At 58.3% G+C, this 13542-nt stretch overlaps 3 protein-coding genes and 1 non-coding gene across 4 annotated transcripts; 2 read left to right on the top strand and 2 right to left on the bottom strand.

Moving 5' to 3' along the window:
* Window positions 1–992: 992 nt before the first annotated feature.
* Window positions 993–1610, bottom strand: VDAG_03851 (uncharacterized protein; the record flags this gene model as incomplete). Its single annotated transcript, XM_009653935.1, has 4 exons — window positions 993–1031; window positions 1155–1302; window positions 1388–1472; window positions 1559–1610. The coding sequence occupies 4 exons, from the start codon at window positions 1608–1610 to the stop codon at window positions 993–995; spliced, it is 324 nt and encodes a 107-aa protein (XP_009652230.1).
* Window positions 1611–4084: 2474 nt separating this feature from the next.
* Window positions 4085–6947, top strand: VDAG_03850 (uncharacterized protein; the record flags this gene model as incomplete). The annotated part of the gene is made up of 2 exons (XM_009653934.1): window positions 4085–4585; window positions 4650–6947. 2 exons carry the CDS (start codon window positions 4085–4087, stop codon window positions 6945–6947), a joined length of 2799 nt encoding a protein of 932 aa, XP_009652229.1.
* A 652-nt stretch (window positions 6948–7599) lies between these two features.
* VDAG_03849 (uncharacterized protein) lies at window positions 7600–10096 on the top strand (the record flags this gene model as incomplete). The annotated part of the gene is made up of 5 exons (XM_009653933.1): window positions 7600–7776; window positions 7847–8536; window positions 8613–8932; window positions 9025–9372; window positions 9469–10096. 5 exons carry the CDS (start codon window positions 7600–7602, stop codon window positions 10094–10096), a joined length of 2163 nt encoding a protein of 720 aa, XP_009652228.1.
* A 325-nt stretch (window positions 10097–10421) lies between these two features.
* On the bottom strand, window positions 10422–10493 carry VDAG_20122. Its single transcript has one exon. It is a non-coding gene; the product is annotated as a tRNA-Met (tRNA).
* Between the last annotated feature and the right edge of the window lie 3049 nt (window positions 10494–13542).

The raw sequence follows: 13542 nt of genomic DNA, 5'->3' as shown, positions 1-13542 counted from the left end.
TATGGATCTATGGGATGCGGTTGGCGTTGTATGTATGCGAAATGTTACGTCTCCAACTGGAGACTGTTTATAGTACGAAGGCCTTTGAGGGCATCAAAGAACGTCATCAACAAGTGTCGTTCGTTGTGCCTGTTGGTCAATGATTTGTTCCGTTGTCACGCCAGGCCTGACCTCGGCTTTCCCACAAACCCTCTGCAGTCGAAGCCCAAAGATCGCGCATCCAAAGACGACCAACAGGCCAAGAGTGGCAGGAGTAGCGAACGAACGGGATATGTAAAGCATGCTCGAGCTACCTCTCTGATGACATGGGTCTCGAGCACCATAACAAACCTGCGAAAAGCGTCCAAACGCTATGCCGCAGTCGCATTATAGAAGCCGATTTGTGGAGAGAATCGACTCGAGCCAGCAGAGCCCGACACTGCTGCCAACCAAACCCTCCGCAAAAAGACATAAACGATACGATCTCCCGACCTGGAAAGGTCATTTCTAAGCAAGCTCAGGCGCGTCATGAGACGGATGAGATGGCGTCAGCGACCTTCCAGGGTTTGGTAAAAAGAAACGCCATCCGGACGGGAAACCAAACAACAAACAAACAACGTGAGGTGAATGCGCCCAAGCCTGACCTGAAAATGGTATGGGATTCTTATCTGGGCAGCGCAATTTCCATACGTCGAGGGCTGACATGAGAAATGCAAGGGGGGAGAAGTACATTCATCGTCCGTGGGGGCACATGTGCCTGTCCATACCAGCATTGTACACAACGTGGCTCTTGTCTGGTACAATTGAAGTTCGGTGATGCAAAGCCCCGGGCAACCCATAAGCCCTTCATCCGGTACAGTGAGGTGGTTTGAGCAATACATGCAAGGCTGCACATGAGGTAGCGCACGCGAGATATTCTGTTGGAGGTTTGGGGCTGGCTATCTCGATTGTGCTCCGGCAATTATGCTTGGGCAGGGTCAAGTAGCGTTGCGGGTGAAGCAACGGCTACTACCTTACTCGACAAGACCACCCGCCGCGATCTGCAGCATAAGCTTGCGCCTAATCGTCAGTGGTCGCAAAAATCCACTTTGTGAGAAACAACGAGTGATGAATCGTCAACGACGGCGTCGCGGATTGAGCGTCGCTCGCGCCAGCAACGACTCATGCATTCCGACCTCCGTCTTTTGATGGCTGTGCTGACCGCCAAACTGACCGCCAAGCCACGCTGCGCGGCGGATCAGGCGCATGTAGGCCAGGTGATGCTGAGGGCTGGAATGCAGCGAATGCCAAATGGCAACGTGGTCGCCGAACATGCTGTCAAAGCTTGCGGCAAGCACTTTAGACCCCTGCCCTCGCTACAGGCACCCTGGAAATCGAACAAACGCCTATATCCACCCTTCCGACGCACGCAATGACATCTGAGGATGCCTGCAAGAGGATATTGGTAGAGTTCCGTGAGGCAGTCGACACACAGCTGAGCAGACTCCAGGGGGCTAGACAAGCATCAGCGACGGAGAGACCGCGGGTAGGGTTTCGAAACCGAAGCTTGGCTTCCTGACGGTCCTGCTGGCTGCGCTACTGACGAGGGAGAGGACGGCGCCGAACAGGTGTGCCGGATCGAGGGAGACCATGGTGGGGTAGACGCGGGCTTCCCCCTTCCAATGAAGCAAACGCCGTGCAGTGCAGCTGGTTCTACGACTTCTGCACGTGGTGCTGTTTGCGTTTCCACCGGGGCACCTAGCTCGATCGGCGTGTCAGTCAAAGTCATGCATGGATAGAAAGGAGCGAGACTCCAGTGTCACGGCCCTGTGTCTGTGTCACGGGCCTGATTCATGACGGATGCCCGTTCGTTTGACTTTGACTCCCTTTCTCCTGAGAGGCCTCTTCTCCTGAGAATCATTCGAATTTGGTGTGACGGGGCGGCATTTCGCTGGCGCGTTCTCACGGATCACATCCCCGGGAGGAGGGGCTCAAGCCAGGGGCGGTCGCGTTCCCGTCTCGTTGGAGAGGAAGCTGATTGGGCTGGAGGGTGAAGGATGTTGATGAAGCAGGGGTCAAGGTGAAGCGAATCGAGCGACTGCAGGGCCAATTTGGGCAGAGGAGGTTGGGTGTCTTGGGGTGTGACGAAGTGACGGGGAGGTATTTCCTGCTAGGTCCTGATCCTCTCATAGCGACCCGGCCTGATTGCCGATCCGTTCTTGGGCCGACTTTGGGCTGAACGGTTGGCGGTCGTCGCGTGCTGAAGAAAAAAGGAAGAGAAATGGGGACTGATGCAAGGAATGTCAGTGAAAGATTGTCAGTTGTATGCTGCATTAGAATACAAGCGATACATGAGAAGAACTGGACATGTTCGGTGGACAGGTAGGAGCCTGTGAAGATTTTTTTGTCGGTCCTGGAAGGAGGACTCGTCGCTACTGCCTGGCAGGTGCCGAGATGCTTCAGATTGAATCATTCAAGGCAGTGAGGAAGGGCAGGAAGAGCTAGTGGGCTGGACGGGAGGGTCCGTTGCGGGCGGCCCCTTCCCTATGCCTCTTGTTGAAGCTACATAGTAGGTACGTTGGCTGAGAAGTCGCCCTAAAATGGAGAATGGAGGGGGCCCAGGGGCAGGCCCGGCCCAGCCCAACTTGCCTCCCAGCTGCACTAACACCAGTGACATGTAGGTACCTTAGGTACCTACCTACCTACCTACCTACCTACCTACCTGGGTACAGTACCTGGTGAGGATGTACCTGGAGCTGGCCAACGCAACGCTAATGCTGCACAACAAACCACAACGCCCACACACAGCCCAGGCACAATTGGCGGGCAAGAAGGAAAGAAGCACAACTGGCGAGACGACAAACTCCAATGAGCAACAGCAGCCGTCGTGCCGGGCGTCACTTCGTTTCGTTTCACCTCGCTGGAAGCAGACGGCACCCAAGTGGAGGTCGTTTCCTGGCTGCCTCTCCTTTCTGTCTCTCTGCCTCTGCCTCTGTCTCTGTCTCCCTCCATCTTCTCCTCCATCTTCTCCTCCCACAGGCACATTACCCAACAAGCCCTCTTCCTGCTCCTGCATCCTCCTGTAGAGACGCGCCGCCCTTCGCTCGCGTCCTGCTTCCTTCTATTTCGACCTTCCACCGTCTTTTCTCCACCAGGCACCAGGCGCTGGATGAACTGAGCTGGCAACCTCCCGAGACACGATTCACGACCGCAAAGCCCAAGTTACATTCTTCTCCCTCCAGTCGACCCGGCCGGTGAGCTGTGACGTACCTACGAGCCGACACCCTCCCAGACTCTCTCTCCCCCTACCGCGCGTCGCAGGAACGCTGATGCCCACTGCCGCCCTGTTGCCCGGCATCCGTGCCAGCACTCGTCTCTTGATGCCCCTGTCTGCAATCACCGCTGCGCCAACCATCACACCCCAGACAGATGCCTGGTTATTGTAATCTTTCCTGTTCCCAGCGTGGGCATCGACCGCCCTCTTTTCTTTTCTTCCTCTGCCGCTACTAGGAACCGCTTCCTGTCGCCATTCGTCGAGGGCCACCCTCCCTTTCGTCACCCAACAGTAGACATCAGACATCAGACATCACCATCTCGGTGCCGCAAACGAGGACTGAAACGCAGTCACCGGCCACGGCGAAAAAACAAGCTCACGCACTGCCATTGGCATCTTGGGCTCAGCCATATACTTCCACGTTCATCATCATTTATTCATTGTCTGAGCGAACACGGCTTGCGTATAGCCTCACATCGACGCAACACATGCCGCTCGCCCACGCCCAAAGTCCTAACCAGGTTCAGCCCTGCTCGCTTGTCATAACGCCCTCCACTATACCATCATAGCGCCCTCGCCTTTCTCCGACGCGCCTGGTCACGTCTCCCGCGCTCGTGCAGTCCCATTAGGGATTACCCATACTCGCTTCTTTTCAGAAGAAGGCCGCCGGATACACGCTTTTCACTCCACTCCCTTTAAACAAGCATCATCCCGTCCTGCTGGCCCCGAACTGCATTGACGAACGATACTGCGTTGAACAACGCATTTGCCGCCCCCTCCGCATCCAACCAACGACGACAAACCTTCAGCACAAACAGAAAACGCTGACGGCGGCGCCCGTCGAGTGTGCACATGGACGGCTCAAATTCAGCGGCAGCCCGCGAGAGGTCGCGCCCGCCTTCTGCCTACTCACGCGCCCCGTCACGAGCCTCCACCAACGCATCCCACATCAGGATGTCCTCACAGAGCGCCAGTAGCTCCAACTCCCACCTTGCCACGGCACCACCTCCCAGACCCTCCTCAGTCGCCCACCATGCTTCCCATCGGTACCACCACACTACTTGCGCCCGGCAGCCCCCGATACCCAGATCACAATCCACTATGCCAAAACTAGCGTCCGATTCGGGGACATCGAGCTTCCTGCAAGAAAGATTACAAAGGAGGAGAGAGGAGGCAGAGCGTGCTGCCGCCGCACGTTTGGCTGAAGAGATGGCTGCTGCTGCTGAACCCCCAACTCGGACGGCACAAAGCTCGCCTGTCAAGGCAGGGTCGGCTGATGGACGTCGGCCAGGCTCTAGCGGCAGTTCTGAACCAAGCAAGAAGAAGGGCATGGGTGTCAAGGAAATGGAAGCTGTGAGAAATCCAAGCGCCAGACCACAAACCACGCAAGTGAGGCACCATGGCTAACCTCCTATAGACTGTTTCAACGCTGCATAAACAAAACTTCGACCTAAAACTCGAACTATATCACCGCCGCGAACGCCAAACGACCCTCGAGGAGAAGGTGGAACAGCTTGCCTCTGAAAAGGAGCAGTTGGAGGAAGTCAACGATAGACTGCTGGAGGAGCTGGAAAAACGGGACAAGGCTGTGCAAGAGGCTGTTCAGATGATCGTGCTTCTCGAGGCTCGGGTCGAGAAGCTCGTGGAAGAAAGAGAAATGGTGCGCCAGGTCGAGACGGCAGGCTACCTAGCCGATATGGACGCCTCCCTCGACGCCCCGACTCCTAAGGCTCGGGCTGCCGATCTCGCCAGGCTCGAGGAGGACGTCAGGAAACTCAATCGCATGCCGAGCTTTGTGTCTGAAAAGACAGAAACAACAGCGAACCTACGCAACGTCTACCTTGGTACTAGGGGTAACCTTACTCTACCGAAACTGACAGAAGGACTGGCGGACACCGATCCAGGAAGGGCCGGCATGGTGAGCCCAAGTCTCAGCGTCCTGAGCGAGAGCTCCTTCGCCAGCATTTACGGTGAGAAGGAGAGCGACGATCGATATCTGCAGAACGATATCGAAGGCGTACGGCCACATGCGGGTTCCCGAGCGTACTCGAATCCCTCTGATCTAGCATCGATGCCGCGATCACGAACTGTCACGCCCAGCCGTGGCCCACGCTCCGGCTCCTTTTCGCGAAGCGGATCTGGTCAGTACCAGTCCATAACCGATGTCATCGAGCAGAGCTCCCCTCTGCAGAGGCTGGAACGGCTGGAAGGGTACGCCTTGAACGGTGCGTCTCCGTCGACTGACAAGGTGGCTCGCACACGATCCCAATCGCAAAGCAAGACAAAACAAGAGAAACGTGAGGCCTTGCGGAGAGTCATGACAGATGCCCCTTCCCCGAACGGGCGCCCTCATTTCGACCAGGCTCTTCCGCCCACACCAGATACCATTTCGACCTCGACCCTTCGCCGCTTCAAAAACTCCAGCGGCGACACCCTTGTGCAGCAACCAAACACAACAACAAACGAGCGCAGCTTTCTTGCTTCATCATCGCAGAGGGCAGGTGAGAAACCAGAGCCAGTGCCTGAGCATAATGGTGGAGCGCCGATTATGGCTCCTTCAGCTACGACAACGCGCTACGAAGCCGACCTTGCTCATCATGGACACGGGCGACCACTCAAGCCTCAGCCCCGCCCTAGATCTGCGGACGAATCGACCATCTCCCACAGGAAGAGTAAAGCTTGGCTACAGGAGAATGGCGATGAAGACGACAATGCGTCCATCATGTCCCTTGAGTCGAGCCTTGATATTTGGATGCAACAAGGGAAGGAGCCCAAACAAGTCGGGCGAACATCGCCAGATCTTTTCGGATTCCCGACCAAGACTGGCGGCTGGGAGACGGACGCCATGTTTGGGCCGGGAGCATCGTACGGCGGAGGAGGCGCGCCTCTCTCGTGGCCGGACCCCCTCGAAGACCTCGTGCCTATTCAGCAGGCGCTCTTTGGGGGTCCCGGCGCACCGCCACCACCTAACAGGAGGTCGAGTCTGCATGCTAGGACAGGATCTGCTTCGACTTCACGACACCCCGAGCCAGTCATGGGCAAGCTGCGCAAGTCGTTCGGCCGACGACGTGATAGCACCGACAGTCAGATGCAGGCGAATGAGGCTGGGCCACATACGCCGCAGCAAACGAGTGAAAAGCAAGGGCAGGGACAAGGCCGCGGTCCATACCCACCGTTTACGCGGCCGGCCACAGCAACGCCTCGTGATGGCAGGATGAAAACGCTTTGGAGACGGTCTCTCGGTGGTACTGGGTCTGCGGCACCACCCAACGCCTCGGATCTGGTGCCTGAACCTGCAGTGTCCACGACGCCTACGGGGAGGCAGTCCATCAACAGCGGTGTCGGCACTCCCTCCTGGGTTCATCGGGCCCATATGGTGGATGACGACACGCGCGCTCTCGGCGCAACGCCGCCACCAATTCAGCGCCAACCACGACGAGGCAGTGAGGTCGAGCACGAGGGTGCGCCAGTCTTGGACCGCGGCCCTTCAACGCCGACCATGTCGGTGGCGCCAAGCCTGCCGTCTACCCCGAGCGGCAAGGGCCCAACGACGAGTGATCCAGCCCTGGCTGGCGCCCCAGGGGCCGGAGGAGGTGGAGCAGGAGCAGGAGGGGGCGTTCCTCTGGGTAACGGCGCCGGTACCGTCGCTGGGACAAGGAGGAAGTGGCTGCCTGGTTTTGGTCGTGCTAGCAGCCTCCGCAACAGGGCCGGTTGAGAGGACCGACACTCGTGCTGATGGTGGCGGTGGCTCGCAGAAGAAGAAGAAGAAGAAAATCCAAGATAGGAACGTCTTGGTCTGGATGTGGTTACAAAAGAGGGACCTACTTTTTCGTGCTGGGATCAGTACAGCATTAGCATTATTTTGAGACTGGGTGTTATGGGTGCCGGCGCGACGGGCGGTCACAGCGTAGCAACGGCGTTCCATCAGCCAGCAAGCAAGGCATGGTATTTAGGAAAGAGAGACGCGTTTTCGCCTGATGCCGTTTGCCATTCCGAAAAGAATGTGACGGAATCTCGGTGCTTCTGGGCACGAGCGACAGGAGGAGTATCAACCAAGCCTTGCCCCACCAATATAGGACGGTCTTCACCGTTCCATTTTAAACATCATCACGATGACCGCATCAACGCCGGTATCCGTTCGCGGACCAGACTGTCCGCATTGCCAACCTGTCTGTTGGATCATTTTGCTTGCTGTGCTGCAGACTTGTCTGTGATGCGGTCAATAAGGAATTGCCTCTATCGAGGCACATGGGTATTGTGTTGTTCAGGGTCTTTGCTGCGTAGGACTGTGTATCCTTTTCGCCCTGGCTCAACTGTCTAAACCTTCCGATTCAAATATCGCGCCTGTGCTGCCTCGCCTAGCACCAATGTCATCCCATCCCCCCCGCCAGGATCGCCATCGACGAATCCTGCCGACACCTTCTGAAGGACCACTGCTCACGACGAGGACATCGGCCTCAAGCTCGGAACTACCAACAACGAGACGGCCCCCGCGTCGTCAAGCCCCGGCGGCCTGCCAGGAATGTCGCAAGCAAAAGACAAAGGTGAGAGCTCTGCCTCGCGCGAGAGCATGGCCTCGTCTACCGACCAGCATCTGACCTTTTTTCACGACAGTGTTCCGCCCACAGGCCGCAGTGCCTGCGCTGCCAGCGCCTCAGCAAGGAGTGCGTCTACGACACGGCGCAGCTCGAGACGCCGCGGCAGTCGCTGCGGCGCAGGCACGGCGAGCTTGAGCTGCGCAACTCCAACCTCGAGCACCTCTTTGGCTTCCTGCGCGATGCGCCCGAGGCCGACGTCGCCGGCGTGCTGCGCCGGCTCAGGGAGGGCGCCGACCTCGACACGCTCGGCGCGCACATTCGCGACGGCGACCTGCTGCTGCAGATGGCTGTGCGGCCGGACCTCGTGTACACGTACACGTTTCCGTACGCGAAGCACATGCCGGCGGCGCTCGCGCAGGACGCCTCCATCCCCTACACCAAGTCGCTGCTCTACCAGAACACGGTGGGCCTCCTGGCGCGCCCGCAGGACGCGCGGCTCGGCGACCAGGACTGGCATCGGGTGTACCGCATCCCGTTCCACGCCGTCGAGCTCGTCGACCGGCGCGTCGAGACCATCCGGGGATCCACGTGGACGTCCATCGCCGTCGCCGACAGCGTCGTGCGGCGGCTGATGGGCGTGTACTTTATCCTGCAGCACCCCTTCTACACCTTCTTCGACAAGGACATCTTCCTCGAGGACCTCGTCTCGGAGCGGCACAGGTTCTGTTCGCCGCTGCTCTTCAACGCCGTCATGGCCGAAGCTTGCGTGAGTGTCCCGCCTCCTTTTCCACGCTCTGTTTGGAGCTGTGCAGATGCTGACTCTCGATTCCCTTCCTCGACAGCACGGCTACAGCGCCATCTCGGATCGATACCGGTTTTGGGACCCGCAGAAGCTCACGTACCAGTTCTTGGCCGAGGCGAGGAGGCTGTGGGAGATCGAGATGCAGTCGGGGGAGGACACGATTACCACTGTCCAGGCTGCCATGATCATGTGCGCCGGGTACTCGACCACGGGCCTGGACCAGCTCGGCACGGAGTATCTACGGCAGGGGGCGCGGATGGCTGAGAGACTGCAGATTTTTGGATCTCTGGACCACGTTCGGAATCCGCTGCGACGCAGGGTGTACGGCATGACGGCATGGGCTCTCTTTGGCTATCAGGGGTAAGTCCGAGTCCCCCCGATGCTAGACCATGGTCGCAACGATGGACCTCTGGGCGACAGCCGGCTGACGCTCTTTCTGTGCGCTTCGACAGCATGTTCGCCTTCCACATGTGGCAGCCGCCCGTCCTCACGACGCCCCCGGCGGTGCCGCTGGCCGACATCGAGGCCTACAATGGCGAGTACGGTGAGATCTGGGTCAGGTATCCGTCGGCGCAGATGCCGACGTCGGTGCAGTCTGGCGAGACGTTCATCATATTCAGCCAGCTTCGAATCATCATGGCGCAGATTGCCGACCTGGCGGCGCGCAAGAGGGCGCAGGGGACCAAGCTGACGGCCGACGATGCCGCCGTCTTCAGGACGAGACTGGTCGCGTGGTTCAACAGCCTGCCGGCCTTTCTGTCGCCGGACTACATCGCGCTGCCGGCCCATCTCAAGATACAGTGCGTACCCAAGCTCCGACTTGTCCTTCGTTTTCTGCAGAATTCCCCTCCTCGTGTCCTCCGACCAAGCCACGACTGACCCTGACCCCGATACAGTATGCAGTACCACAACGTCATGCTCTCGCTGTTCGACTCGTTCGCCGACCAGGGCAGCGGGTCGCCAGTGGCGGCATACCGCGAGATCTGCGCGCACTCGCGGCAGTGCCTCGACGTGCTGGTGCGGCTGTACTACCTCCGGCACGGGTTCGAGAGCTGGAACGACTCGCTGCTGACGTGGCTCCTCTACCTGGCGCAGCTGTGCATCCGCGACCTCGCGCGCGCCGACGACCCGCTCGCCGACGAGGCCACCGTGTCGACGCTCATGCTGTGCGCCAAGGGCCTGCAGGACCAGGGCCGCAGCCTGTACATCGCGCGCGTCTTCTTCCACATTCTGCGCCGCGAGATGCCCCCGGCCGTCGCCGAGGTGCTCGACCGCGACGTCACGGACATGGCGGACGACCGGTCCAACACGGGCACGGGCGCGCATCACCTGCGGGCTAGCTGGCCGGTGCAGACCATTTCCATCTCGGACGAGCCGGACCGGTTGCTCGAGAGGCTGAGTTTGGAGGACCGCAGGACGGAGGAGCCGGAGGACCAGTCGGAGGCGGCTGCGACGAGCTCGGACTATGAGTCTACGATGGAGCTGGGGTCGGAGCCAAGCGTTGGTTTGCCAGCAGGGACGTGAGATGGACATGTGAAGGTATCTATTGATCATGCGGCTTGGCTATTGATTCATGACACGGTCACCATGTGATCGGGCGTCGTGTGAGCGCTGGTGAGGTTTGTGTAGCTACAATACCTCATCGTAGAACTTTGGCCGAATACCACTCGAAAGTCTTTCATAGAGGGAAGGATTTAGAGGGTTCTTTAGGCGAACATCCCAGCTAATCCATCACTATGTATAACCGCAAGGAAATAACAAGTGCCGCCAAAAAGAATCTTCTTTTCTTCCTTTGTCAAGCTTTGCTTGTGGTGCTTGTGGTGCTTGTGGTGCAAAAGCAAAAAGCCGATAGCAACTGGACGTTTCGATCGTCCGACCTCCGGGTTATGAGCCCGGCGCGCTTCCGCTGCGCCAAGTTGCTTTGGTCGACGGAAACTGGTCACACTAAGCCTGTACATGAGCCTGTTTCAGGCCCACATCTCTTCTCTCGCCAGACTTTGCCTCCACTACGCTGATGGAATTATAAGGTTGAAACTTTTAGGTATCCATGAGAAACAACTTCCTCCCCATGTCCCATGGCACTATTTTGTCAGCGGAATAAATCTTGCTCGTTTCCCGCCACCTGTAAATGACCTCGTCACCACCCGCCTCAGCCCACTGACAAAGCCACAAGACCCGCGTCATGGCAGCCCGCCAAGTCACGCCCCGACCATGCCCACGACCAGCGCGAGTCGGTTACACCCGACGCTGTCCTTCTCGTCAGGAACCGGGGCCACCAGGGCATGTTGTGCGACCGAGATGATTGCATGTGAGAGGGGCCCTCTCTCGGAACCTTGGTCTCGAAATACCACATCACATCACCGCGTGGCGCATTCGACCGACTTGGATTGTCGCCCCCCCTTTTGCTTTGCCTTCGTGGCTGGAGACGGCGCAGGGTCGCAGGCGCCTCGGACACGAAGCAGATAGAGGGCGAGGATGGGGGGGCTCGAGTGGTCATTCACGACGTACGCGATGTTTCAAGAGGAGGTGCCTCGTGTGCTTTGGCAGGTCTGCGGTGCCGCATCCGCGCATTGATTCGGAGGCGGTTAGGGGGTATTGGCAAGGGACGCGCCGCCCCCTGTATCATGTGCTGGCAGTATTTGATGCGTTGTTTGGTATAAAGCAGCATGTCCTGCGTTCGTCGCATCGGCGCCCTGGTGTCTTGACCATCAATTCCCCCCCCCCCCCCCCTTCACTGCAATTTCTTGAGGACTTCACAGACAGTACACCCTGACGGTTCATCGCAATGTTGAAGTAACAAGAATTCCACACTCCAGGGTGCGTGCGGCAACTGACGTGGGCATCAGGTCATTCGAGTCGACGATGGACAAATCACTCTACCAATCACCGAAGCCCTCCAGTTTGATCAGGAACTATTCAACTGGAATGAACTCTGATGCCCATGGTTCGTCGATGTTGCTGAGCCTCGCCATCTACGCGCTGCAAAAGACAGCTTTTGTCTTCCGGCTCGTCCTCTTCCTCTTCCAGATGCTCTTCTTCTCAGCGCGAGCGTTTCCGGCTGGGCGGCGTCTCGAGGGCGCCTGCAGGTTGACATACCACGTCGGCCGGACAGAGTTGGACTGCGGACAGAGGCCATCGAATCGGCGGCCTTGAGCGCAGAACGTCCATCTTACGATACCCATGATATTTATAGAGGCGAGACTATGTAGACATGCCAGCAGACGCTGCAGGCGGTAATCCATCACCACACATTCATCTTGACTTTGTGCTTTATCCGACTTTCGACTGTCTCTCGATAATGACTTGCCAGCGCTGTACCTTGCATGGTCCATATGAAGCTGACGACGATGCTATGTGATGTGGGACCGACGCAGCGTTTGCTCATATCAATGGGGAAAGGAACACTTACAGGTGATATTCCAACAGAACCTCAATTTGCCTGGTGTGTAGCGTTTGCTCATATCAAGGGGCATAGGAAACCATGCTGAGGGGACTCCATCTGGACAGCAGTTTGCGTAATGTTTAGCCAACGAACTGAATCTCTTTGTATTCGTTTGCGCTCCACAATGCCTCTTTGATCACCGTATTTGCTGGAGGTCAATATCCAAGTCATACCATGGTCAACAAGTTACGAAGGCCAGGGTCGTCAACACGAGAACAAGCGGCACTACAACACCGAACGGATTACGAGACATTCAACAAAGGGTCGTTTCACTTGAGCCCTAAACTATCAGCAGGCCATACCCATTCGCTTGCTGGTTGAGAAGCTGGAATGGTTAGGTCTCCGTTGAGGTATGAGCATTGGCTGTGATGATGTGAGTGCGAACTTTGAGATCCTCCTGCTAGCAAGACTCCCCGTCTCGGTCTGATGTTATAGCTGTAGATGCCATCGTCCTTCGCTAGAAATGAAGCTGTACTCATAGTAGTATGCAACCGCCCTTGCAGACGAGACGTGCGAACCAGCTGTAGATGCCCGAGACAAGTCCTCATGCACCCTCCATGCCGGTCATCCCGACATTTGCGACCCTGTCATGAGCCTCAATGTCTTTGTCAACCGTGACCTATATCAGCCGTGAAGCCTGGGCCATCAGTTCGCCGACTATTCATCAGCTATTCGCATCGCCATCACGCCCTCTCCTTGCCGACTCCTCATTCCCGTGCTTCAACATGTTCTTTCACTGCCGTCGCAAGCAGCGCCCGCCCCCCGTCTTCCCACGCACGCCCTGCGCGCGGCTGGGCTGCAATCGCAGGGCGTTGAGATGCGAATCTCACGAGCGGGGCATCACCTTCTACTCGTTCTACTGCAAAGACCGTACGTCTGGCCAACGCCATCAGCTTAATTCCTGCTGACCATTCTCGAGACGCCTGCCGCCACCGCGCCGGCAACGTCATGTGTCCCAACCACAAGCAAGCCGGAGAGACTCGCTACTGCGAAGACCGCACGTCCAGACAGCCCAAGCCCCCGTCAGCAGCAGCAGCAGCAGCTGACCCATCATCACAGACACCCGCTGCCGGGCCCAGAACTGCAGCCGTCCCCGCAAAGCAGCCGACAGGAACGAGACATGGGCATACTGTCTTGGACGTAAGCCTACCCCTTTCCCACGCCGACATGTGGTGCAGCCCCCTCTGACAGACCAAAAAAAAAAAAAGACACCTGCCTCCTCGACGGCTGCTACCTGAAGCGCGCGCCCGACTCGCACATGTGCGCCCCGCACACCCCGCGCTGCCTGATCCCCGACTGCCCCGACCCGCGGTCGGCGACGGGCCTCTTCTGCGCCGCGCACAGCTGCGCCGCGCCGGACTGCGACGCCGTCATCGCCGCCGGCGCCTGGTGCCGGTCCCACACGCCCTGCCGCGTCCCGGGGCTGCACGCGCCCGCGCGCCGTCCTGCCGCACACCAGCAGCAGCACCAGCAGCAACAGCGGCGGCACCCACGACGCCGTCTGCGCTGAGCACGCGTCCCGCTCCTG

The sequence above is a fragment of the Verticillium dahliae genome, genomic scaffold (assembly GCF_000150675.1).
Source record: "Verticillium dahliae VdLs.17 supercont1.6 genomic scaffold, whole genome shotgun sequence".
NCBI classification, from domain to species: Eukaryota; Fungi; Ascomycota; class Sordariomycetes; order Glomerellales; family Plectosphaerellaceae; genus Verticillium; species Verticillium dahliae.
The sequence above is the reverse complement of the archived record's forward strand: the minus strand, read 5'-3'. Positions and strand labels throughout refer to the sequence as shown.